Below are 27797 nucleotides of genomic sequence, written 5' to 3' on the forward strand. Positions count from 1 at the left end.
TATCATTTGTTCAGGAATATTCCAGAAAAAGGACATTGCTGAAACCACCCAATGGTTGTTCCAAACCACCCATGGCCAAAGCCTTACAACCTGCAAAGATTTCCGAGTTAACTGCTCTCCTTTTCATGACTGTTGCTTGCCTCACATTTAAAAAAAAAAGAAAAAAGGAGAACTGCATCCAAAAATATAGTGTCCTTACCAATACCTACCATTCCTCTGATGCTTCAGCGTACAACATTACCACATATTTTCTGAGATAGGTTAAATGTAACTTGATCACCCAAACTCCTCAGTTCAATTTATTCATTGGGGTTAACAGCTGCATAAAGCCAAGATTGGTCACTTTACTCCACATAGAAAATCTTCCTATCCTCCGCGAATAAAACCTCCAAATCCCCTGCTGTACGAAGTGCTTATTGGTTAATCCTTTTGGGGAGTTGCTTGTCTTGACTTTGTTGAATGTTTTGTAACATTCAAGATCAGACTCATTTTATTAAGAGCAGGATTCAAATCTATTTCCCATTTAAGCATCCTTGCCCTCTACTGCTACAAAAACCGGGTCTCGGACTTAATTTGGGAAGACAAAAAGGGTCCTTTTCAAGAAGCAACCATCAAAGATCAATGACCATCAAAACCCTTTACTTAGGAGAAAAAAAGAAAAAGGCCAAGTTTCAAGATAACATAGACACTGAGTCAGATTGGAGTGCCTGAAGCTGGTTCATTTTTTTAAGTCATTCACAAATACTATATCTGTCCTTGACAGGTCATTTCATTCTATTTAGCACTTTTTATTCTCTGTGGTTTATAAGCTCTTAAGCAAATGTAAGAGGGAGGAAAAGCTAATGTATCTGATAATACAGTATATCAGACTGACAACCCAACTGAATTTCCCCTGTGGTACTAGCACAACACTGTTCTAAAAAGTAATAATGCAAAAAAAAAAGAAAGAAAGAAAACAAAAGAAAGGATCACAGAGATCATGCCATCACATTTAATTTTAGAGAACAAAACCCAAAGCTGATTTCTGTTTAGATCAGTTGTATACCAGTTGGAACATGGGTTCCTAGCATTGCAACAAAGCAATATGATATGAACTTTAAATAGCTGCCAAATAAGCATGTGGTGGCTGGCAGCATTAAACGTGTTGCAGTGAGACTGATCTGTTTCAAAGTAAAGCCGCATAACAGAGGATAAGTCAATTTGAGAGGAAACATTTTTCATTCTGTTTCTGGGTTTCTGTCTTATTTACTTTTGTTTCCATCTTAAAGGGACACTAATTCAGAGATTTTTCTTGCCCAGTCTGATGTCTCAATCCTACCTAAGTTATTTTAGAGGGAAATGTCCTTGTGTGGTCCCCTCCCTGCTTTACTGATGATGCCCATGCCATCCTTCTCTGCTTTCCTTCAGGGCATTGTATGGGAAAGAATAGTTTGCTGTATGTAGAAGTGACATCACAGAGACCATCCCTTTCTATTTATCCAGTTTTACATCACTGCCTATTCTGCAAGTCACCTGTAGCGGGTTTCACTTAGGAGCCAGCAGACCTAGTAGTCAGGCCACAGCCAAACAGTCTCTCCAAACCTTGAGGCTGCTCTCCTGGGAAGTCCAGTGGCCCAGCAGCCAAGCCACAGTTCCTCGGCCCCCTCCCCTTTCCCGAGTCCGGAGGATCTCTCAGGAGGTTGGGGGGAAGGGGGAAGGATAGGGGAATCCGAGTCCCACTCTCCATCAGGTCCTGGCCCAGGGCCCAAGGAGAGAGAGGCACAGGGTGACTCAGTCCCTTCTGACTGCCAGTCATCAGCAGCCTCCCCTGGGGAGCTTCCTACTTTCCGTTTCTCCTTCCGTTTGGGTGTGACCCCAGCCTTCTGCCTACACACTCAGGGTACTCCAGAGCTTCAGCTGGAGGTGGAGGGTGGGGATGGTTCCCAGCTCAGCCTCAGAATTCAGTTGTCCCTCCATAGTCAGGGGGAAGCGAGATCCGGGCCAAGTCTTACTCATAGTCCCAGTCCTTCCCCTGCAGCTTGCTCTGCCTCAGCCTTCTTGCAACCAGTCTCTCTTCCACACTCCCTCTTGCCAGACTGCAAGAACTCCCTTTTAAGCAGATCCTCCACAGGGAGCATGCCTGACAGCTGCTGAGGGGCAAGGCCTTCTTGGCCCAGTACTGTTCCACCACTCCTTTTACCTTAGTGCGGGGTCTGTAAACCCCATCACTCACCTAACCCCACACACTGAGCATCACAAGATCAGTCTGTGCAGACAGGTCTCCTCTATCCTGAGAAAAGAAGTCTGTGTTCTTGTGGTCACATCCCACTTAGAGCAGGACCTCAAACTTCTATGGCTGTAGTGAGCGTTACAGCACATAATCCACAGGTTGTGGTTTTTCACAGTGTCCAGCCACAGGAGGGGTGCATGAGGCGTCATGAGATGGAGTGGCTGTTCCCACAAGTAATAGAAGAGCGTTTCAGTGGTCCATTTTAGTGCTAAGGCCTGCTTCTCTATCACTAAGTATGCCATTTCCCAGGGGAACAATTTCTGACTAAGGTAAACGATTTGTTGTTCTTCTCTCTCCACTTCTTGGGACAACATAGCCCCCAGGCTAATGTTGGAGGCATCCATTTGCAGAATGAAAGGTTTTGAAAAATCAGGATGGAACAGAACAGGCTCCCAAGTCTGTTGATCTTTTTATTTCTTGAAGGCTGTGGCACAGTCCTAAGACCACCGCTCCATCTTGGGGGCTATGTCTTTCACTAGGTCCATCAGTGGGGCTGCAATCATGGCAAAATCTAGGATAAACCACTTATAATAACCCAGCAGTCCAGGAATTGTTGTACCTGACTCTTTGTGGTGGGTTTCAGGCATTCTGGCTAAGCCTGGACCTTTCCTACCAAAGGGTGCAGGCATCAGCTCCCCATTATATACCCCAGGTACGTCACCTCTCAATTAACTGGGTGGCACTTGGTGGGGTTAGCTGTAAGTCCAGCACTTCTGAGTGCCTACAAGACCACTGCAACATGTTTTAAATGCTCATTCCAGGACTTGCTATAGATGGTGATGTCATCTATGTATGCAGTTGCATACTGATCATGAGGCCAAATCACCTTGTCCATCAGCCTTTGGAACGTGGCGCCATGCCATGTAGGCCCAATGGCATAATCTTTAATTGGTACAGGCCAAACATGTAGAAGATCGTCTTTTCTCAGGACTCCAGGGTCAAAGGAATCTACCAGTAAACGCTGATTATGTCAAGGATGAGGATATATCTGATGGCTCTTAACTTTTCTAACAATTTGTCAACCCTCGGCATCAGGTAGGCGTCAAGTTTGGACACACTGACCTTCCAGAAGTCTATGCAGAATCTGGTCAACCCCTCCTGTTCAGATATCAACACTACAGGGCTTCGCCACTTGCTATGTGACTCTGCGACCACCCTAAGGTCTAATGTAGCTTGCAGTTCCTTCTGTACCACTTCCCACGTGTGCCTCGGCAATGGCTAAAAATTCTCTCTTACGTTTTTCCCTGTTTCAGTCTCTATGTGATGGAACGCTAGGTGAGTCTGTCCTGGAACTGTGACAAAGACTCACAAGAAGAACTGAGTGAGGTTTTGAATCTGCTGCTTATGCTCCATATGCAGATCTTCTCCCACTGGGACTTGGGTGGAGCTGCAGGAGTCTGGGGCCTGAGTTCCAATTTTGGGGGAAACGGCATTACCAGGAGCCTTTAGCAGGTTGACATGGTACACGTTAGTGTCTTTCCTCTTGTACGGTTGACAAATCTCACAGTTTACTGCCCCCGTTCATCTCATCACTTCAAAGGGGCCTTATCATCTAGCCAACAGTTTGGATTCTGAGGTGGAAAGGAGTAACACCCAGTCCCCCAATTGGAACTCCTGGACATGGGTTCCCTTGTTGTATGCTTGTGCTTGCCCCTGTTGTGCTTTGGTTAGATTTTCTCTTGCAGACTCTTCTAAGGACATTAACATCTCTCTCAGTCATAGAACATACTGTACCAAGTTCATGGCATGGAACTTCAATCCTCCCACATCTCCCAAAGGAGGTCTAGTATTCCCCTTGGCAGTCTCCCATACAGTAATTTGAATGGGGAGAACCCTGTTGACTCTTGAGGGATTTGGCAGATGGTGAACAGGAGTAGCAGAAATAATTGGTCCCAGTGGAGAGGCTCCAAGACTACAAACTTCCGCAGTATACTTTTCAAAGTCTTATTTAATCTCTCTACCAGCCCATCGGAGTGGGGGTTGTGCTCTTAAAGATTTTATCTTGACCAGGCTATACAGTTCCCTCATAAATTGGTACATAAAGTTGGTGCCTTGATCTGTGATTATTTCCTGAGGGATAATCATCTGGATGAACACTTTCATGAGCTCTGGAGCAAGGGCTGTCGCTTTCGTGGAGCAGAGTGGAATTGCCTCAGGATACCATGTGGTATTATCTAATATGACTAGTATGTGCTGGAAGCTGGCTGCACTCTTTTCCAATGGGCTCACCAGGTCCATGTCAATCCTCTCAAATGGAGTCCCTACCACAGGTATGTATATCAGCAAGCCCCAGGGAATCACACTGGCATTCCAGGCAGGAGGCACACTACTCTTGTACCTCATGTCCAGCCAACAGAAATAAAACTTCACTCAGTAGAGAGTTTTCTCCTGAGCAACATGTCCCCCACAGGGTATGTCATGTGCCAGGCCTAGTATTTCCTGTAGGTACTTAATTGAGACAAGCGAGTGCATTCTAATCTCGCTCATCTGATGGTCCTTTACTGTTCTATTTTCTCTCCAGCTTGCTCAAAGTGTGGCCATTGTTTCAGGAATCAAGGTTCAGCCACCTCACCATTCACCCCGGCAAGTAGTTCATAGGCTTGTCCCAATGTTGAGTTGTTTCTTTGTTCTTCAACTAAATCCACATTGTCCAAAAATATTTCAGTCAGCGCCAGCTCACTTAATTTCTCCTATCATTTATCCCCTTGGGGGAAAGTCTGTCCCGCCCAGCTGAGGCATCGTCCACAGGGGCCAGTGTTGCTTCTCCCGGGTCTTCCTTCCTGCCTTCACCTGCTAAGGCTTGAAGCTCTGCCATTTCCCTTTCTCCAGTGTTGCTGTTGGTCCCTCATAGGGCCTCCCCATTCTCAGACCTCATCAGATCTCTAAAAGCCCTCTAATCTCACCCAGTTATCACCAGATATGCCAGGTTCAGGGCTGTCCCCACACAGATCTCCTCATTGTGATTCTGCATCCTCAGCTGTACATTCTTCGTGGAGTAAGGATGCATATCTCCATGAATGCACTGCGAAGAGACAGTCCCTGTGGGAACTGTTTCAGGCCACTCCAGATTCTCTCTTACCAGACTCTGGCAGCAACTCAAGTCAGTCAATCCTCGCACCTCCATGCCATTGACCTGTATGGGCTCGAACAGTTTTCCCGTCCCCCTTTTATGGGCCTTAATTCGGCCACCCACACTTGGCTGTAGAGGCAGTCCACGTATGGGCAGACACAGCAAAAGTGTTCTGGCTCCCCACACATGAAACAAGCCCCTGTCCCCAAGGAGGGCCCCATCTTGTCTCCTGACACTTTTATGGAGGGGCTGGCTCCCAGGTCCCTCACCTGTCTTATGTCCTGGTTCTGGTAGAGGAAGCGTGTCCCAACCTTCTACTCCTGATCTGCCCCCCACCCTTGCTGGGCTCAGGTAGCCCTGTTCTTCTGGGCCACGCCCCCACTCTCCCTTTCTGTCGCCTGGGTCAGTTGAGGTGGGACTGGACCAACCCGAGGGGTTCCAACCTGGGCCTTGTGGAGAAATGGTAATCCTTCACCAAGGTAATCCTTGGAGAGGGTTTCAGGATGTTGGCACATCACCAATTCCCATCCTCCAGCCAGGAGAATCTGTGTGAACTGTTCTAGGACAATTCTTTTGGCTATTTTCATAGGACTGGAGCCACTGCCAGCAATGTTCTCTCAGGTCCTGGGTCACCATCCATAGTTGTGCCCCAGGTAGCCCCTGAAATCACTGGCAGTATGTCTCTGCAGAAATATCAAAGGTGCCTAGGTTGGCTGTCTTAAGCAAGTCTTGTTCAGCCCTCGCGTTGAGACCCCAGTTCAGAGCCTGGGCTGCCTCTGTGGAAAGGGATGCTAGCAGAGTGGTCCAGCTCTTTGCAGGCCAGCTAGCCACCAGGGCCATCCTTTCAAAGGTTACCAGGAATGCCTCTGGGTCATCCCACCTCTCTATTTTTGTTTCTTTCAATGGATGACTTGAGGCCAGGTCCAGGCTGGTGTTGCCTGCTGGGGAACTCCCTGAAATGCCCTGGGGATGAAACAGTGTGGCCATCTGCTGCACCAGTTGTTGCTGTTGGTCTCTTTGCTGGGCCACTAATTCCCTGATGAGTTGTTGCTGCTGCAAGGCTTGCTGCTGTTGTTGGGTGGCCAACTGCTAGATTAATTCATAGAATTGTAGGACTGGAAGGGACCTCAAGAGGAGTCCCCTGCACTCCTAGCAGGACTAAGTCTCTGAGAGGTATTTGTCGAACCAGCTCTTAAAAACCTCCAGTGATGGAGATTCCACAACCACCCTGGGCAATTTATTCTAGTGCTTAACCACCCTGACTGTTAGGAAGTTTTTCCTAATGTCCAACTTAAATCACCCTTGCTGCAATTTAAGCCCATTGCTGCTTGTCCTATCCTCAGAGACTATGGAGAACAACTTGTCTCTCTCCTCATTGTAACAACCTTTTATACACTTAAAAACTGTTATCATGTCCCTGCTCAGTCTTCTCTTCTCCAAACTACACAAACCCAGTTTTTTTCAATCTCCCCTCATAGGTCATGTTTTCTAGACCTTTAATCATTTTTGTTGCTCTTCTCTGGACTTTCTTCCACATCTTTTGTCCACATCTTTCCTGAAATGTGGCACCCAGAACTGGGCACAATATTACAGTTGAGGCCTAATCGGCGTGGAGTAGAGTGGAAGAACTACTTCTCATGTCTCGCTTATAACACTCTTGCTAATACATCCCAGAATGATGATTTGCTTTTTTTTGCAACAGTGTTACACTGTTGAATCACAACCCAGATCCCTTTCCGCAGTACTCCTTCCTGGGCAATCATTTCCCATTTTGTATGACTGATTGTTCCTTCCTAAATGGAGTACTTTGCATTTGTCCTTATTTAATTTCATCCTATATATTTCGGATCATTTCTCCAGTTTGTCCAGATCATTTTGAATTTTAATGCAAAGCATTTGCAACCCCTCCCAACTTGGTATCATCCACAAACTTTATAAGTGTACTCTCTATGCCATTATCTAAATCATTGATGAAGATATTGAATGGAACCAGACCTAGAACTTATCCAGCTACTGAAGTTATGCTGACTGGTCTGTAACTCCCCAGGTTGTCCTTATTTCCCATTTCATAGGGAAATAATATAATTGGGGCTGCTGTTGTTGTTGCTGCTGGTCTATAACACATTTCAATGGGTTGTCAAAATCCATCTTTTGCTTGTTCCTCTTCCTCTCTAGTGTGCCCGCATTCTCCACCAATTTGTAGCGGGCTTCGCTTGGGGACAGCAGGCCTCGTAGTCAAGCCACAGCCAAACAGTCTCTCTCAGCCTTGAGGCAGCTCTTCCAGACAGTCCAGGGGCCCAGAAACCAAGCCACAGTTTGTTGTCCCCCACCCCAGACTCTGCAGGATCTCCCAGGATGCTGGGGGAAGGATAGGGGGACCCAGGCCCTCTCTCTCCACTTAATCCAAGTCCAGGGCCCAAGGGGAGAGAGGCGAGGGGTGGCTCAGTTCCTTCTGACTGTCACTCATAATCAGCCTCCCCTGGGCCGCTTCCTATATTCCCTGTTTTCCCTTCCATGTGGGGCATGGCCCCAGCCTTCTACTTTCACAGTCTCAGTAGTTCAGGGATTCAGCTGCTGGGAGAAGGTGGATGCTTCCCATCTCATCCTCACAGTTCAGTTGTCCCCCCAACCCCCCCCCGTTAGTCAGTGGTAAGGGGGATCCCAGTCGAGTCTTACTCACAGTCACAGTCCTTGACCTATAGCTTGCTCTACCTCAGTGGCTACAGCCTGTCTGCCTTCTTTCAGCCAGTCTCTCCTCCAAGCTCCCTCTTGCCAGACTGGTAGAGCTCCCTTTTAAGCAGGCCCTCCATAGGAAGCATGCCTGACAGCAGCTGAGAGGAAGGGCCTTCTTGGCCCAATACTGATTTGCCACTCCTTTTGCCTTCATGTGGGGTCTGTAATCCCATCACAGCACCCTATGCTTTATTTATTTGTTTTGATTTGTACAAACTACAATACAAGAACACCCAGCCAGAGCTCTGCCCACCCTTGAGCACCTTTTAGATATGTATAAATAATAAATGACCTGTAAATTACCCCAGTTCTAATAACCAATGAGAGCAACAAACTAATCAACCTCCCCACACATCCCACATCACCACTACTCAGTTCTGCACAACACGCATCTCCTCACAGCCAAGGGAGAAAAGATGGGCCTGGCAGTATGCCCCAAGGCCCAAGACTAACCACCTGAGGTTGTTACAGACCCGGTAAGAAACAAGATCCAAAGCTGAGGAGCACTAATGGAAAACATCTTGCCAGCCCCCCACTATCTCTTAGAACAGTGGGGCTCCAGCTCAGGTGCCTCCACTAAACACTATTTGGCAGCATGGGGGAGAGAGGCATGGGGGAGAGAGGCAGTCTCTTAGGTAGGTCCTATGATCCAGTTTCAAGCTGATGAGGAGAGGGAAATTCTCCCCACTTAAACTGGATATAATGGAAAGGGGAGGGCTGAAGGACAATATGATACAGTTATATTTGCATTTTTCATCTCTTCCGACACCATTAATCAATAAGTACCAACTTCTGTTCTGTCATAACTCCTTTGCCTCCAATTGAACTACACTAGATTTACTCCAGTGTACCTGAGAGTATATTTTGATTCTAATAAAGTGAATTTCAGCAGTCAGGACTTTCCCACTTGGACCCTGAAATTCTGGTTTGGGATTTCACCAAATGTAAGGTCATCAATCTAGGACTAAAGAATGTAGGCCACACTTCCAGGATGGAGGACTCTATTCTGGGAAGCAGTGACTCTGAAAAAGACTTGGGGGTCATGGCAGATAATCAGCGACTGTGAGCTCCCAGTGCAATTCTACAGTCGAAAGGGCTAATGCACTCCTTGGACGTATAAATAGGAATCTCAGGTAGGAGTAGGAAGATTATATTACCTCTGTAAGTGGCACAGATACAACCACTAGATCCAGTTCTGGTGTCCACACTTCAAAGAGGGTGTTGATAAACTGGAGATGGCTCAGAGAAGACCGATAAGAATGATTAAAGGTTTGGAAAATATACCTTATCGTGATAGACTTAATCTACCTAATTTATCAAAGAGAAAGTTAAAGGGTAAGATGACAGTCTATAAATACCTAAATGAGAAATTGAAATTGGATAATAGAGGGCTCTTCAATCTAGCAGACAAAAGTATAACAAGAACCAGTGGCTAGAAGTTGAAGCTAGGCAAATTCAGACTAGAAATAAAGTGTAAATGTTTTAAAACTGAGGGTAATTCATCATTGGAACAACGTACCAAGGGCTGTGGTGGATTCTCCATCACGGGTAATTTTTAAATCAAGACTGTGTGTCTTTCTAAAAGCTATGCTCTATTTCAACTACAGCTATTGATCATGAAGCAGGAATTAAAACAAGGAAATACTATGGTCTTTGATATACAGGAGGTCAGACAAGCTGATTACAGTGGCCCCTTCTGGTCTTAAAATCTATGACTCTATGAATAAGTTAGTGTTCTAATTAGTATACTGAGGCAGGGTTTTGCTCTCTCTTGAACACATAAACACATTTTTTGAACAGTGCAAGCAAGCCAGTTTGTGGAAGTCTGCATCCCAACATGGTATGTACCTTGTTTCAATTTGAAAGAATTCTTAATTGTACCCGCAGAATGGTACATTTGATTCAAGCTATTCAGTAGCTAGCATGCTCAAGACATTACAATCCTCTATGGCAAGACTGTGGCATAGTGTCTGATTCATAAATCACTGGACTTTAGTGCCTCAGCCTTCTGAATTCAGCTGTTACTAGCTCAAATTCCAGCCTTGGGGTGGGGCTAAGTAAAGCTATTCCCATTTAAGAGGACAGTGAATTTCAGCTTTGTGCAGTGAGAATATTTTGACAGGTTTCAGAGTAGCAGCCGTGTTAGTCTGTTTCCATAAAAAGAAAAGGAGGACTTGTGGCACCTTAGAGACTAACAAATGTATTAGAGTTTATGCTTATGTATATATATCTTATATAAATTTGTTAGTCTCTAAGGTGCCACAAGTACTCCTTTTCTTTTTGAGAATATTTTGTAGTCCTTTAGGTCCAGATTGTGAACCCCTTATTCTTACTGGTGAGCAGTTACTCACAGGGGCTAGGATTGTAACTTTACAGTCTGTCCTGAGTAAGGAGCAGCACACAGCTGCACTGCCTCAGGAACAGACTAGGGACTGAATTATGACTCAAATGATCACGGTTCCCCCTTGCTATGGGGAAGAGTTCATTACTTCATCCTTTTAATGGAGCAGTTTACACTCCCTGTGCACCTGGCCAGCTACTCTGGTTGACAAGTGGGGAGAGGTGGGGCACAGAAGCAGGGCTTTTTCCACTCTGCCTACTTTAAGGTTTTATGCCGCTGCCCATCAGTGCAGTATCTTTCCTGTAAAATCAATTAGAAATATCAAAGATCCTGGTGGACTTCATGGAGACGCTGGCTCCATCCCCCCCGCCCCCCGCCCACCTACAGAGGAGAGTGTTGTATACGTAGCTCTTTCTCTTCCCTACTCCTCAGCTGGGGACACAATCTGAGCAGGACCATGCAGGGGAGTAAGGGTGGGGGGCAGCTTACTGATTCTTGCTTAGAATCATAGAAATGTGTGACTGGCCGGCACCCCAAGAGGTCATGTATTCCAAACCTCCTAGACCAGTGGTCACCAACCCGTTGATCGTGATCGACTGTTCGATCCTGGGCACTCTCTCAGTCGATCGCACTCTTCAGTGGTGTAGCAGGGCTGCCACTCAGGCAGGCTCCCTGCCTGCCACGGCCCCACACCACTCCCAGAAGTGGTCAGCACTCTCCCTCAACCCCCGGGGGAGGGGGGCTGGCAGGGGTCTCCATGTGCTGCTTCTGCCTGTAAGCACTGCCCCCGCAGCTCCCACTGGCCAGGAATGGGGAACTGTGGCCAATGGAAGCTTTGGGGGTGGTGCCTGCAGAGAGGGGTAGTGTGCAGAGCCACGTGCCCCCCCGCTCCTCCTTCCAGAGGCTGCAGAGATGCATTGGCCCCTTCCGGGAGTGGCGTGGGGCTGGGACAGGCAGGGAGCCTGCCTTGGCCTTGCTGTGCCACCCAATGGGAGCCGCCTGCAGTAAGTGCCACCCAGTGGCAGGCTGCACCCCAATCCCCAGCCCTGAGCCCCCTCCCAGAGCCAGCAGCCCAAATCCCCTCCTGCAGCCCAACCCCTTGCCCCAGCCATGACCCCCCTCCCAGAGTCAGCACTGCATACCCCCTCCTGCACCCCAAACCCCTTCCTGCACCCCAAACCCCAGCCCTGTCCCCCCTCCCAAAGTCAGCACCTCACACCCCCTCCTGCACCCCAACACTCTGCCCCAGCCCAGAGCCCCCTCCTGGACCCAAACACCCTCCCAGAGCTTGCACCCATCACCTCCTCCTGCACCCCAACCCCCAAGCTCAGCCCAGAGCCTCCTCCCACACTGCAAACCTCTTGGCCCCAGCCCAGAGCCTGCACCCCCCTTAAAAACCCCAACCCCTTGCCCCAGCCCGGTGAAAGTGAGTGAGGGTGGGGGAGAGTGAGTGACGGGGGGGGGGATGGAGTGAGGTGGGTGGGGCTTTGGGAAGGAGCAGGGCCTCATGGAAGGGGAGGGGTAGGTCCTGGTTTGCCCTTAAATTCAAAAAGTGATCTTGGGCGTAAAAAGTTTGGAGACCATCCCTGATAGGTGTTTGACCAACCTGTTCTTAAAAACCTCCAGTGATGGAGATTCCACAACCTCCTTTGGAAGCCTGTTCTAGAACTTAACTATCTGTATAGTTAGAAAGTTTTTCCTAATATCTGACCTAAATCTCCCTAGCTGCCGATTAAGTCCATTATTTCTTCCCCTACCTTCAGTGGACATGGAGAACAACTGATCATGATACTCTTTATAACATATTTGTAGACTGTTATCTGGTCCCTGCTCAGTATTCTTTTCTCAAGCATGCCCAGCTTTTTAACTTTGCCTCACTTCCTTGCATGACTGAGTAAGGGTTGTGACAACCTATCACCTAACACCTGTAACTTGGGATCACCTATTCAAAGAGAATAAGCAGCTGTTCAAGGATGTGGAAAGCAGCACAGCTATTACTCACATGTTCTGTTATTAACAGTTTGCTAACACATCGTGGGGCTTTTTTGGAGTTTGTGACTAATAGCTGAACACCCTGCAGAGTAATAAAACCAGATTCTTTCTTTGTTTCCACAAAGGAGATAATTCCTTTGTCTCACTAATTTAAATATTAATAAATTACCAGGAACCTAATGAAGATCATGCTCAGCCGGAACTCCAGCAACCTGCCTAGAAACTAGAATAAACTAGGGAGAATCTTTCATTGTAATCTCAGCTACAGCAGCATTTGCCATTTTGTGTCAGTCCCTTCTTCTGGACCCAATAACAGCTGCATCAAATGGCTGGCAGAGCCACTGCTCCACAGTGTCGCCTCTGCATTGTTCTCCACAAAGTGAATGCCCCTTGCAGCCTCCTTTTCGCTGGAGACCAAGATTCCTAGTAACACCTCCAGCCTCCAACATAGTCCTGTGATAAGATCTGGTAACAAAATATTTGTTATTATTTATTCGTCCCCTTTCACAATCTTTTTCCAGATAAATTAGTTGATAAACATTTTTTTCTCACTATTTCCCACAGACTGGTCAGCTGAGAGGTCAATTAAAATACAGATACGGTTGGGAAAAATTCATTTGACGAATTTCACCAGATATTTAGATTAAGGCATTTAACCTTTTTAAAAAATCTTTTACTGTGCTCTAATCACAAAAATACTGGTGTCTCCACCAGCGTTTCCAGATAAACATTAAATCTGAAGAATACCACAGAGCAAGACTCTCTAGCTAGCTTGCCCTTCCTGGAGTCCTTAAAAGGATGTTTCTCTGTAATTAAATTTATTGAAAACCAAAGTACCAAAGGCTTTTAGGCACAGCCCTGAGAAAAAGGCAGTGTTCTTAGCTTGATGCGTCAGGAAACAGCACCTCTGAGCACCATTCCCTCCCTTTTTCCCCCACTTTACTGCTGGTCTACAACAGCAGCATATCATAACATTCTGCTCAGTGGCTCAGACCCTCCGACTGCTGTATTGGGAGTGTGTGCAAACAAAGCCCCTCTCAACCCAACTAGCCCAAGTAGCGTGCATGACAGGTGTAAGGTGGGGTCTTACTCTCTCTTTAGTCCTTGTATGGGCTTGTAGTGACAATCTGGCCCCAATGTTTTTTTATGGAAATTGGAGAGACTACTCAACCGGCAGTAGAACCAAACAACCAAATCAGATCCTCAGGTGGTGTAAATCAGCAGAGTTTCACTGTCCTTAATAGAGCTACCCTGTTTTACACCAGATGAGGATCTGGCCCATGATGTCTCAACAAAATATCTGACTACTGTAATTTGAATAAATGAGAAAAATGGGTTTCAACCAAAAAAAGCCACCGTTCTTCCCCTTGCCACCTGAGTTCTGCCATAAGAGCAGAAAAGATGATGGAAATTGAAGTAATTGCTACATCACAATGGTAAAATAATTCCAAAGTGTGAATCTGAGTGAAAATGTCCTGAAACTCAGCCATTTAGTACACGCACAAAGGTGCTAGAAAGTGAGGGTAACCAGCTAAATGGAATATTCAAGCCTTTACTAAAAATTATCATGCTGCTGAGACATGAGCAACATAATCCATTCAAAGAAAGGCAAGATTCCAAAGTTCAGTAAAAAGGCAGCACTGAATTTTCAAGTGAAAGGTATGGGAATGACATATTGTACATCTCTCCTTTATCCTCCTATTTAGATTATGCCACAGTCTGGCCCAGAGTGCACCATTAAGGAAAGCTGAATTGCATGTAGGTAGCTAGCCAATTTAGCTACATAATAGAAAGAGTTCTGAAAATGCTCATAGGCTGAATTAAGGGCTCCCCAGGAGCCTTTGGCTCATTCCTTGAAGAATCTATTAGTTGCTCTTGCATACATTGTAAGGTTTACAGGAAGGAGCCCCGCTCTGAGGCTTCTCAGCACTCCACAGCTTCTAAGGGTTGCAGAGAAGTGTGTCACCCCTGCGGACCTCCTAAGGGGTTGTGGAGAAGGATTCCTTCCTGGGGAGCATTGGACAGGGCTTGCCAATGTTTTCTAGTCAAATAGCTCTTGATCATCAAATTGACTCGCACAATTGCCATTGAATATCTAAGGTTATAGAGAAAAAAAGAGGACATACTGTATTATTTGAGAAACAGCATATGATCATGTAATTCAGGACAGGATCATAATACATCGGCAGGGGGCGGGAGGGAAGAGTTAATTTGGATTGCTGCTGGATTGGAAGCAACAGACAATCTATCCCACCACATCTTCTAAGAGGTCACTGCTTTCCTGCCAGTTAGAGATGCCATTAGTACTCATAACAGCTGTGGAATGAAGCACTGGGTACTAGAAGAAACCAACATACAATCTTTATGTTTCTCCATCAACTCAAGACTACTTTGCACTGAGTTACAAAGTGCAGACTCTACCCATGCTCTCAGATGAATTGAATTTCAACCAGAACTAGTCCCAAGCGAAAGAAATTTCCCTAATATTAGAACTCTACCCCCTCCGCTTTAGGAATACAAGCACCTACACTCATGCATGCAGGCACAAATACACACAGCCAGCTATCCCCAGTTACATAATGTAGGTCCAAATCCTGCTTCCCTCCTCACTGGAGTAGTCTCATTGCTTTCATTGGGGCTCTTTGCAGGAAAGCAGGATTTGGTCTATCATGTTGTAGATTTCATATACAAATATTTAGACATTTGAGGGCTGCAGAAGACATACATGTTCATGCACTTTATATTGTGTTCATAATAAACATTTTTAATTAAAAATCTCATTATACAGCAATTTTTCACTATTTAAAGTATGTAAATCATGGATAATGTTTGAAAAAGCCAATCATCAAACATACCTACAAAATGTCCTGGTAAAAACTTGATTTAAAAAATGTACACCATATGTGTTATTATATAATTTTGGCATACCTTTAGTTAGTAGTTTAACTATATTATTTTGGTTTACAGAACCATGCCACAAATGAACACAGATTTCAGAATATAGAAGAATACGGCTTTCAAATGTTTACATAGCAGTAAAACATATCATGTTGACAGTTAAGCTATTACATGTAGATACTAGCCCCAAATCACTATTCACTGGAATCATCTTCTCTACTGCCCAGTTCACGTGGATACTGCATGAACAACTGTACTCTATTTTTAAGTGCAGAAGTGTTTGTTCATAGTAAAGCAAAGGAAAGTTTTGGAAAGGGGGAGAGGAGGTGGATTAAATTACTCTGTTGAACACTTGTTTTCCTCTGTCTTTACCATTCTCCACAAGGACTTTTTTGACAGTGGCACAAAGTAAATGGCTAAGACAAATGTAGAAAATCCTGATTTGACCCATTTTTATGTTGTTGGTGATTTTTTGCCCTCCTGTGTTTGCAGGGAGATCTAATGCTGCAACTAATGTTATGTGGAGAACCATTCCATGTAGTACCTAAAGAACTTAAAGAAATTGGATAGGAATGAAGTTATTTTTTTCCCTATACTGAGTTTTATGTCCCATAGGAACGTCTCAATTAAACAAGTAACGTAAGCAATTCTAGAAGTGCCTCTACAAACGCTATATAGTAGTAGCGGCAATAATGTACATAATTTGTGTTCCAGTTTAAAAGTTTTATCACAATCCCAGTATACCCATTATTAGATGTGTGATAAGTCAGAGTGCAGGTGAATAGTACGCCCTACTAATAGGAAGAGCATTCCTGCAATCAAAGCAAAAAATATTCCTATAGGAGCCAGTATGAAAGACCAGCCATAGTGCACATAAGCAACAAAGTCTGGGCAATCAATTTTTTTCATATTCATGTAGTTTTCCAGATCAGCCATTGCCTGGACCCAGATGACATACATCACGACCACCAGTGAAAACAAGATGCCTGAAAAAGAAACATGAGAGTTTTACTGTTAATGGATATGAAATAAATAATTATTATATTTACCGATTATGGTATCACCTTGGAACCAGTCAATGATCGAGTCCTGTTTGCTAAGTACTGTTAGCTATCTTCACATATTTGTTGCTTACTGCTGTTCTGTGCCCCTTTTTTGTTTCTGAATTGCACCAGAGGGGCACAGGGAAGCATCAGCCCAAAGGGAGCCAATTGCAAGAGTGCTGCTGGTTCTGGTATGCAGTTCAAAGCCACAATGAAGCAAAACAGCAACATGTTTATGTCTTGGATTTGGCTGGGTATCCACTGTATTGTACTTGAACCTGTGAGGGCTCTAGAGATAACTCTCTGCTCCCCAAGTTCAGGGATTGCTTCTGTGTCTTGATCTTGTGCAGGATGTCAAGAGGGTGGGAGGGAGACTCCTGCATTCCCTTCACCTCTTTTATATGTCCACGCCAAGGCACTTCACAATGGTACCTCATGTCAATGGCATCATTTAGAATGTATTCAGTTCAGAGATTCCACTCAATCATTTTATGGGCAAATCCTGTGGCATCACACTGGAAAAGTCCCCAAAATTTCCCTCTGGAATAAGACTGCAATATGAAAAAAATTAAAATTTTAATAATAAAAATGAAGTCGTATGTTAATATTTACATCAGATTTACAATAGCTTCCTGAAAGGAATTCACCATAATACAAATGGCCTTTTCCTCCTGTCACCATTCTGGAGATCCCTTGGATTGCTTACAAATGGAAAAATAGGAACACACGTCCTGTAAACTTTATTAATCATTTTTCCACTACTTTATGTACCAGAACCAGGTAGATGGAGCCAAATGCACCACCAGTGCTGGCTGAGGTATTGGTTACATCCCCACTACTACATTTTATTCCATGGAATATTAGTATTTCAAAAATATGACCTTGCAGCATGGATGCCAGACTGGAGTTGGGGATCATCTGTTAAGGTAAGGACCTGATCCTGAATTTTTTGCACACTCCAAGACTCCCATTTATGACAACGGGAATTCTGGGTATACTGAGATTACAGGATCAAGCCCTCAGTTTGCTGCCTTCCATTTGTTCAAATGTTAAAATGTTAGAGGGATGTTCTACTTATTAAGTCTCCATTCCATTATGCTAATATGAAGATTCCACTGTTCAGTAATATTAAAAATACTCATTCATGGGCACTTTGCAACAAAATATGACAATCAATAGATTGCACAGAAAAGAGCAGGGGAGTGGGAGTCAAAGGCTTCTTCTGTGTTTATTCCAAACTCTGCCAAAGTAACATAAGCTAAAATATACTGAGATGTTGTGTGTCCAATTTGAGTCACCTTGGTACTAATTTTCACAGCTTCCTTTGATTTCAATTGGTGTGGCATATCCCGGCACTTCTGAAAAATCAGACCAAGGATGGGCACACAAAATCTTTTGTAAAATTTTAACCTGAACTTCTCTGTGCATCATCTGTAAAATGGGGATAATATTTACCTACTTCAGAGGTTTATTGAGAGACTTACTGTTGGTGTGACCCTTTGAAAAGACAAGTGCTATATGTTATTAAATAAATAAAGGGGTTTCCAGCCAGACATTCATTTTTGGAATGTGGTAGCACATTTGTGAAAACTGGAGACCAATTATTTTCTACTAGGAGCTTGGTTTTCCAGGTCTCCTAGTATGAAGTCAATTGCTATCAAGTAGTTAAATATAAAAGGCCTAAAACCAGCTGAATTGTATTCATGAATCATTAGTCAACCCAAATTCAGAGAGTTAAGTGCACTGACATGGTGCTTTATTGTCAAAACACAATACATTTATACTGCCTCATGAACATCTGACAGGCGATAGCTCACAACTGTTTAAAGTTTATGAAAACTAGACTTTGAAGACTACCAAAAAAGAGCTAAAGTGGTTAACCTGAGGCATAATCAAACCATGACTTAAATTCCCAAAGGATCTGCAATTTTAATGAGATTGAAGGCAAGCAGAACTGCTATATAAAGAGTGAGGCAGGTCTCTATACACACTGCCCATCTATGAAATACACATTCAGGATTACTTATTTTCCAAATGCTTGATTTCATGACAAAGTCAAAAACCCCAACTCTACAAGGTATAAATTAAATTTTTAAAATCTTTTAAGCAAAGTGTTGCATAAAGTCAACCTTGATTACATGAAAAAAGAAAAGGAGTACTTGTGGCACCTTAGAGACTAACCAATTTATTTGAGCATAAGCTTTCGTGAGCTTTCGTGCAGTTTCCACAGTATGCATCCGATGAAGTGAGCTGTAGCTCACGAAAGCTTATGCTCAAATAAATTGGTTAGTCTCTAAGGTGCCACAAGTACTCCTTTTCTTTTTGCAGATACAGACTAACACGGCTGTTACTCTGAAACCTTGATTACATGTAGTACTGATGTTGTATTAGACATACAACTGGTATTAGTGAAACAATCTGAGATAGAGGATACCTTAGCGCAAAACATGCACAAGAAGAAATCAAACTGCAGATTCTCCGAATAAATGTGAAATTGAGCAAGAGAATCTTGTGACAGAACACCTATCAACAACAGATACTGTAGAGGACTAGCACAAAATTGGAACCGAACAGAATTATAGAGGACACAGTCTAGTATTTTTCTGTGTAACGGGAGAAAAGTCTCAGGGCCAAATACATTAATGGAGTACAGCAAAGATGGCACTAGCCCAAGACAGTACCCAAATATTGAAAGATGCCTTAATAATAATGTGACAAAATCCATACACAGATTAAATTATCTCTCGGCAGATGGTCAACTGTGACTGTCCTTGGGGTACCCAGGACTGGAGTCACCTTGTTACCTCCTGCCTTTAGTGAGAGGTGGCCTTGCCCGTAGCAGGTGGATTGTTAGCTCCCTAACACCACCAGCCTGTCTGCCATTCAAGCACTAGTCTCTGAGCTATGCCAGCTCTGTCTTTGCCTTGCAGGTTAACAATAGGTGCGCCCCACATCCCTTTGAAGCATTCCCCTGTGATATCCAGCCCCTGACACTGGCTTCTCACAGAAATCCCAGATCCTCTGCCCCCATAGTAGCACTTCACCCTCGTCTACTAGTTTTACCTTGAATCACTGTGCCTGTATAACACACAGCACTTGTAATAAAACAAGAGAAGGTTTATTTAAGAAGGAATAGAGATTCCACTAGAAACAAATGAGTGGTAGAAATAAGTGGTTATGATACAAAACAAAATCATAAAATGCGAACTACATAAAATGCCTACACTTATTAACAGTCACCTTTCCTATGTAAAAAGAAAAGGAGTATTTGTGGCACCTTAGAGACATGCCTTTTCTTTTTGCGGATACAGACTAACATGGCTGCTACTCTGAAACCTTTCCTATGTAGTAAAGTAGGTGTTCCCCTCACCATTCAGTCTATCGGAGAGCCGACTGGTTTTATAGGAACCAGGATGCAAACTTTCATGAAAACACCCCTGCTCCATAATGTCTCCTCCGTTAATGGATACAGAGTGCCCCTCCCCACTGTGTGTTATACTGAAATAGTCTTTTGTCTTTATTCACAGGCAGGGTGATCCCCTGTCTATTGTAATATTTTTTTTTTTACCTCCAAGTGGTTTTGATTATTTGCAGTTGTCTCTGATGGTTTTCCATTGATAGTCCTGGGGTGGAGCAAGGCTAGCCCACTGAACTTTGCATTACATCACCAGCTAACCAGGCAGAGGTGACAACTCCCTCCTGCACCACGACATTATCCCCTGGTGACTGACTTTTACTTGAAGTCCACAAAGCATACTTTCACTATAGTTACATTATTCCTTAAGTACTATCGATACACACATCTCACAATGATTATGAGTTTCGATAAGTTATAAGCTTTCTGTGGATACCTTATGTTATCCCTTCTGGATAAATAACCTGGAAGAGATGTGTTCGGTGCAGTGAGTTTGTTAAGTCTGAAACAAGAGTTGTTTGCAAAGAACAGGGGACCTTTACCAAGGGGCCTACACATCATATCAACACCATACCTACATATCATTTTAATTCCCTCAAAAGAGGGTGCAAGTACGACCTCAGTGGCACATGAGCCTTGTGCTGGCCCTCTCCACAGGGATGTGTTTCACCCAGAGTAAGTAAAAAGGTGAAGTGGTGACATAGGTGCTTTTATTGTAACAACAGCTAAAAATAACTAGTCCTTATAGACCTCTAGCACTTTCAATCTCCAGTGCACTGTGCAGCTATGTACTAGATAACATGATTAGAGCTTCTGGTATTAAAAATGACTGATTCCTGAAATGTGATATCTTACTATCAGCACCGTGAAACGTGATCTCTTACTATCAACACCCTTCATACTCACAGCAATAGTGAACAACCCTTATAAATTGTTAAGTAAGGGCCCAACTTTGAATAGCTGCAGAGAGGGGAGCAAAAACTGCAAAAGCAGTGAAGCAACATAGACTAAGACAGATATCATCATGTGATTTCAGAGCAGGGCATTGAGACTTATGTGTGCCAAATTGTAATGCAGGGAAACCTGCTTAAGAAAATGTAACCTAAGCAGAGAGAAAAATACTTACGGAAAAGGTAGAAGGAAATGAAAGGGACCACATATAAACCACATTTGTTAACTGAGGCACTAAGACCATTTTTATTATTTCTAAGTGCCCCCAGCAGGTAATAAGGACTAATAAGTTTTCTACCTTTTAGTTTATTGCTGAATTAAAGTCAGAACTTAAATCCTTGTGCATTCCATCACAGAAAAGAACACATAAAATGGGTTGGGAAGCAGAATTTAGTAAGAGGCAAAACCCCACTTTTTTGCTCATTTCATCCTGTATTCTGAAATATTAGAGAAAAACACCCTATTAATAGCAATGTCAGGATCTGAGGAGCAAATCATCAGCATAGTGTTTGCTTTATTGCTAAATCATCTGCTTGGAAACTTCTGATGTTAGGGTTGGCGGCTTCCTTTTAGTAAACCATCCCTATAGGAATCCACACGTGTGTGCTAAACTTTAAGCACATGTTTAAATTTCATTGTCTTTAATGGGACTTTCCTCCTGTTACCCATACTTAACAGATAGCGATATTGATTCAAAGAGAAGCTGTTTGCTTAAGGGTTTTAAACAGGCACCTATTACCATTGTATGTAAGTATTTCATTTTATATACAGGGAATATAATAATTTTAAAGGAAGTTTCTCTATAAGATAATAAGAAAAACATAACTTGTTTTGGTGTTTGAAGCTTTGAGACAGCAAGCTAAATCAGCATAATGCTGTATATTCCCTGATATGTACAAGCTTTGGGCCTCATTTTGAAGCTAATTCACTAGTGTAAATCACAAGAAATAACAAAGTCAATGTAAACCTTATATGAGTGAAATCAGAATTATGTGCGTCATTTGTAATGAGTATTTATTTAGATAAAGTTTACATCACTTGTGGAAGGTTGCAGAAAATAATTTCCTGTTAAATAATTTGCTGTGGCTGCTCCATCTTATTTTTATATACACAAATTTTCACCACTAGCTCATCTCTCTCCTTCTAAATATTAGCCATGCCAATAAAAATCTAGCAAGCATCCATTCAAAGTGTAATTCGAATCTCAGTTCATTACAAAGGAGAATGTAGCAAAATGAATATCTTTATTGGGGAAATCTTATGCTGACCATCTGTCATGAACTCTCTTGGCCAAGCTTCCAGCCAAAATGACTGAGATTAAAAAAAAAAAACCCTCACAATTTCATGAAACAGATATTTTTAGCAACATTTCAGACTGTGGTATATTTCTACATTTTTCAGCTTGTAGACCTTTTGCAAAGGGTGTGGGTGTCCATTTGCCCTTGCAAAGCATAGAACAAAACAGCAGTTGGATGAATCAGGAATGATGGGTGAAATTATTTCGAGAACATGAAATATGTCTGAGAGAGATTAGGATAAATAAATACTTTCCCCCCCTTTTCTTTCCATTTTGCATTTATTTTTTTAAGAACACACATGTTTGATACACAGCACTGTGCAGTGTGATAAGACATGGACTTCTCTGAGGTCACTCTTTTCTGTCGTTAGCATTTGTTCTTTTGAATTTCTTTCAAACAAATACTTTTGCATATTGCAGAAGAAAAAGTATACCGAACCTTTAGAAATGTCTATGAATTCAAGAGGCAGTTTCTTGGCCTTTAATACTCATTCTTCCCTCGTAGAAATGCCTTTCACTTGTCAAAGGAAAATGTCTGTTTATAGCACAAATCTTTCACTACATAGACATGAAGACAACAGGTGCTGGACAGAATGATGTGAGCCTTTTGCTTGTGCCTAGGAGATTAGAACCCCTCTAATTTGAAGGCAACTTTTTATAATCCCATTTTTTTTTATTTTAATTTTTTTTTGTCCTCAGGTTTACTTCAGGCTTCTCTCACACTCTAACCGCTGTCATTATCACTCCTGGGACCTTTATAGGAGATAGTGACAGACAAATTCTGCTCTTAGATATGCGCACCAGATCTCACGTAGAATAATAATGGGGTTGGCATGTACATCGGAGGGCAGATTTTGGCCATAATTGAGCAGCTAAAAAGAAGACAATTCCCTTCACATATTCTGTCTCTATCCGCAAAAAAGTGAAATAATCCTTGTCAAGGTTCCTCCCCCACTCTGAACTCTAGGGTACAGATGTGGGGACCTGCATGAAAAAACCTCCTAAGCTTATCTTTACCAGCTTAGGTCAAAACTTCCCCAAGGTACAAAATATTACACCCGTTATCCTTGGAATGGCCGCTACCACCACCAAACAATTACTGGTTACTGGGGAAGAGCTGTTTGGACGCGTCTGTCCCCCCAAAATACTTCCCAAAACCTTGCACCCCACTTCCTGGACAAGGTTTGGTAAAAAGCCTCACCAATTTGCCTAGGTGACTACAGACCCAGACCCTTGGATCTTAAGAACAATGAACAATCCTCCCAACACTTGCACCCCCCCTTTCCTGGGAAATGTTGGATAAAAAGCCTCACCAATTTGCATAGGTGACCACAGACCCAAACCCTTGGATCTAAGAACAATGAAAAAGCAGTCAGTTTTTTACAAGAAGACCTTTAATAAAAAATAGAAGTAAATAGAAATAAAGAAATCCCCCCTGTAAAATCAGGATGGTAGATATCTTACAGGGTAATTAGATTCAAAAACATAGAGAACCCCTCTAGGCAAAAGCTTAAGTTACAAAAAAGATACACAGACAGAAATAGTTATTCTATTCAGCACAATGCTTTTCTCAGCCATTTAAAGGAATCATAATCTAACACATACCTAGCTAGATTACTTACTAAAAGTTCTAAGACTCCATTCCTGTTCTGTCTCTGGCAAGAGCAGCACACAGACAGACCCAAACCCTTTGTTTGTCTCCCTCCTCCCAGCTTTTGAAAGTATCTTGTCTCCTCATTGGGCATTTTGGTCAGGTGCCAGCGAGGTTACCTTTAGCTTCTTAACCCTTTACAGGTGAGAGGAGCTTTCCCCTGGCCAGGAGGGATTTCAAAGGGGTTTACCCTTCCCTTTATATTTATGACACGCCCCCCAAATCTCAGCTAGGGTGAAACACTGGCTGGGATTTCTTCCTGGAGCTCTAGGAAAAACAGAGTTAATAAGACACATGCATCTCTAAATATACTACCAAGTACATAAAGACTAACAATATTTTCCACATCTCAAGGACGATTTTAACCAGTTGACTCTGGGAAACTTTCACGGGAGAGTGCATCAGCCACTTTGTTAGAAGCTCCTGAGATGTGTTGGATGTCGAAATCAAAATCTTGGAGAGCTAAACTCCACCGAAGAAGTTTTTTGTTAGTTTCTTTGACGGTGTGAAGCCACTTTAGTGCAGCATGGTTGGTTTGCAGGTGGAAACGCCGTCCCCAAACATATGGGCGTAGCTTTTCCAGAGCGTAGCCAATGGCATAACATTCTTTTTCAGTGACTGACCAGTTGCTTTCCCTCTCAGACAGTTTTTTGCTGAGAAACACTACAGGGTGGAATTCTTGATCAGGTCCTTTCTGCATTAAAACTGCTCCCACACCACGCTCGGATGCATCTGTGGTTACTAGGAACGGTTTGTCAAAGTCTGGGGCCCTTAGTACAGGGTCAGACATGAGTGTCGCTTTAAGCTTGTTAAAGGCCTTCTGACACTTTCCGGTCCACTGAACAGCATTTGGCTGTTTCTTTTTGGTTAGGTCTGTCAGCGGGGCAGCGATTTGGCTGTAGTGCGGTACAAATAGTCTGTAATAACCAGCCAAGCCTAAGAAGGATTGAACCTGTTTCTTTGACTTTGGGACAGGCCACTTTTGGATAGCATCCACTTTGGCCTGTAGGGGGCTGATAGTTCCTTGACCCACCTGGTGTCCAAGGTAAGTCACTCTGTTTAGGCCTATTTGACACTTCTTGGCCTTAACAGTTAGTCCTGCCTCCCTTATGCGCTCAAGGACTTTTTGTAGATGTTCCAGGTGGTCTGCCCAGGAATCCGAAAATATGGCCACATCGTCAAGGTAGGCGACTGCATATTCTCCTAATCCCGCTAGGAGACCATCTACAAGTCTTTGGAAAGTGGCGGGTGCATTTCGCAGCCCGAAAGGGAGTACATTAAATTCATACAGCCCGAGATGTGTGATGAAGGCTGACCTTTCCTTGGCAGATTCATCTAGCGGTACCTGCCAGTACCCCTTGGTTAAGTCCAAGGTAGAGATGAACTGGGCCCGTCCCAGTTTCTCTAATAGTTCATCTGTGCGTGGCATTGGATAGTTGTCTGGGCGAGTTACAGCATTTAGCTTACGGTAGTCCACGCAAAAACGTATTTCCCCATCTGGTTTGGGAACTAGAACCACTGGAGATGCCCATGCACTTTCAGAGGGGCGGATTACACCCATCTGTAACATATCCTGGATCTCCCGTTCTATAGCAGTTTTAGCTTGAGGAGACACCCGGTAAGGTTGGACCCTAATTGGGTGAGCATTACCTGTGTCAATGGAGTGGTATGCCCGTTCAGTCAGTCCTGGGGTGGCTGAGAACGTTGGCGCGTAGCTAGTGCACAGCTCCTTGATCTGCTGTCGCTGCATACGCCCAAGGGTCATGGAGAGGTTCACCTCTTCCACACCACCAGCACATTTCCCTTCGTAGTAAACACCTTCAGGCCACTCAGCGTCGTCTCCTCCCTGGGCTGTAAACTGACAAACCTTTAATTCTCTGGAATAAAAGGGCTTTAGAGAATTAATATGGTACACCTTAGGCTTTCGGTTGGAGGTGGGGAATGCTATGAGATAATTAACAGCTCCCAGGCGCTCCTGGACTATGAATGGCCCTTCCCACGATGCTTCCATTTTATGGGCCTGGAGCGCCTTTAAGACCATGACCTGGTCTCCTACTTTGAAGGAACGCTCTCTGGCATGTTTATCATACCAGGCTTTTTGCTCTTTTTGAGCATCCTGTAAGTTTTCTCTAGCAAGGGCTAAAGAGGTTCGGAGGGTGTTTTGTAGGTTGGTTACAAAGTCCAGAATGTTAGTTCCTGGAGACGGTGTAAATCCCTCCCATTGCTGCTTCACCAACTGCAATGGCCCCTTAACCTCACGGCCATATACAAGTTCAAATGGGGAAAACCCTAAACTGGGATGTGGTACAGCTCTGTAGGCAAAGAGCAACTGCTGCAACACTAGGTCCCAATCATTGGAGTGCTCATTTACAAATTTACGTATCATGGCCCCCAAAGTTCCATTAAACTTCTCCACCATGCCATTTGTTTGATGATGGTAAGGAGTGGCAACCAAGTGATTTACCCCATGAGCTTCCCAAAGGTTTTTCATAGTTCCTGCCAGGAAATTAGTCCCTGCATCGGTGAGGATGTCGGAGGGCCAACCTACCCTGGCAAAAATGTCTGCTAGTGCCTGGCACACACTTCTAGCCCTGGTGTTGCTCAGAGCTACTGCTTCCGGCCATCGGGTGGCAAAATCCATGAAAGTCAGTATGTACTGCTTTCCTCTGGGTGTCTTTTTCGGAAAAGGACCCAGAATATCCACAGCTACTCGCTGAAATGGAACTTCAATGATGGGGAGTGGCTGGAGAGGGGCTTTGACCTGGTCTTGGGGTTTTCCCACTCTTTGGCACACCTCACAAGACTGGACATAGGTAGAAACATCCTTGCCCATTCCCTCCCAGTGGAATGACCCCCCCAACCGGTCTTTGGTCCTGTTCACCCCAGCATGGCCACTAGGGTGATCATGGGCTAAGCTCAAGAGCTTGGCCCGGTATTTAGTTGGAACTACCAACTGTCTCTGAGGATGCCAGTCTTCCTGGTGTCCACCAGAAAGAGTTTCCTTGTATAAAAGTCCTCTTTCTACAACAAACCTGGATCGATTAGAAGAGCTGAGAGGCGGTGGGTTGCTCCGTGCCGCCGTCCAAGCTCTCTGGAGGCTTTCATCTGCTTCCTGTTCGGTCTGGAACTGTTCCCTTGATGCTGGAGACATCAGTTCCTCATGGGATTGTGGACTTAGGCTTGGTCCCTCTGGAAGCGATATAGGGGATGGAGCTGTTTCTGTTGACTGTGAACCGCTCTCCGCTGGTGCACTATGTTGGGATTCAGGCTCCGGCTGAGCCTCTTGGGTCGGGTTATCGGCTGCTGCCAGTTCAGGTTCGGTGGGGCCCTCTGTTGTTGAGGTTGCAAGTACTGGATTCAGTGCTGACACGGGGTCTGGTGTTGGTTGTTCGGCTGGTTCCGGTTCTGGGACTGGTTCCGTCTGGGTCTCTGGGACTGGATCCACTACTGCTGTTGCAGACATTGGCCTGGGGTCCAGGTCCATCACCTCTGACTGGGTCCTGATAGAAGTTTCCGGAACAGAGCTAGGCCTCACGGCTTGTTTAGCCTGGCTGCGGGTGACCATTCCCACCCTCTTGGCCTGCTTCACATGATTGGCCAAGTCTTCCCCCAACAGCATGGGGATGGGATAATCATCATAGACTGCAAAAGTCCACATTCCTGACCAGCCCTTGTACTGGACAGGCAACTTGGCTGTAGGCAAATTGAAAGAGTTGGACTTGAAGGGTTGAATCGTCACTTGGATCTCTGGGTTGATTAAATTGGGGTCCACTAAGGAAGCATGGATAGCTGACACTTGTGCTCCGGTGTCCCTCCACGCGGTGACCTTCTTCCCGCCCACACTCACAGTTTCCCTCCGCTCCAAGGGTATCTGGGAGGTATCTGGGCCTGTGGACCTCTGGTGTGATTCCGGTGCAATGAACTGTAATCTGTTGGGGTTCTTGGGGCAGTTGGCCTTTACATGCCCCAGCTCGTTACACTTAAAACATCGTCCAGCTGACGGGTCACTGGGGCGAGGAGGGTTGCTGGAGAACGGGGTGGTGGGACGATAAGGGGTCTGGAGGGTTCTTTGGGAGGTAGGTGGGGCTTTGGGCGGCCCCCGGTAATAAGGTGTGGTCTGGGGTGGTCCCTTCTGGT

At 44.4% G+C, this 27797-nt stretch overlaps 1 protein-coding gene across 4 annotated transcripts in view; it reads right to left on the bottom strand.

The window, feature by feature from the left end:
• Positions 1-14535: 14535 nt before the first annotated feature.
• Positions 14536-27797, bottom strand: part of TMEM182 (transmembrane protein 182) — a 53277-nt gene continuing 40015 nt past the window's right edge. For all 4 annotated transcript variants that reach the window (XM_048857351.2, XM_048857348.2, XM_048857343.2 and 1 more), the window contains one exon: positions 14536-16289. In XM_048857351.2, coding sequence (XP_048713308.1) covers positions 16054-16289 — 236 coding nt within the window. In that variant the 3' untranslated portion in view covers positions 14536-16053. The remainder of the gene's footprint in view (positions 16290-27797) is intronic.

The sequence above is a fragment of the Caretta caretta genome, chromosome 1, assembly GCF_965140235.1.
Source record: "Caretta caretta isolate rCarCar2 chromosome 1, rCarCar1.hap1, whole genome shotgun sequence".
NCBI lineage: Eukaryota > Metazoa > Chordata > Testudines > Cheloniidae > Caretta > Caretta caretta.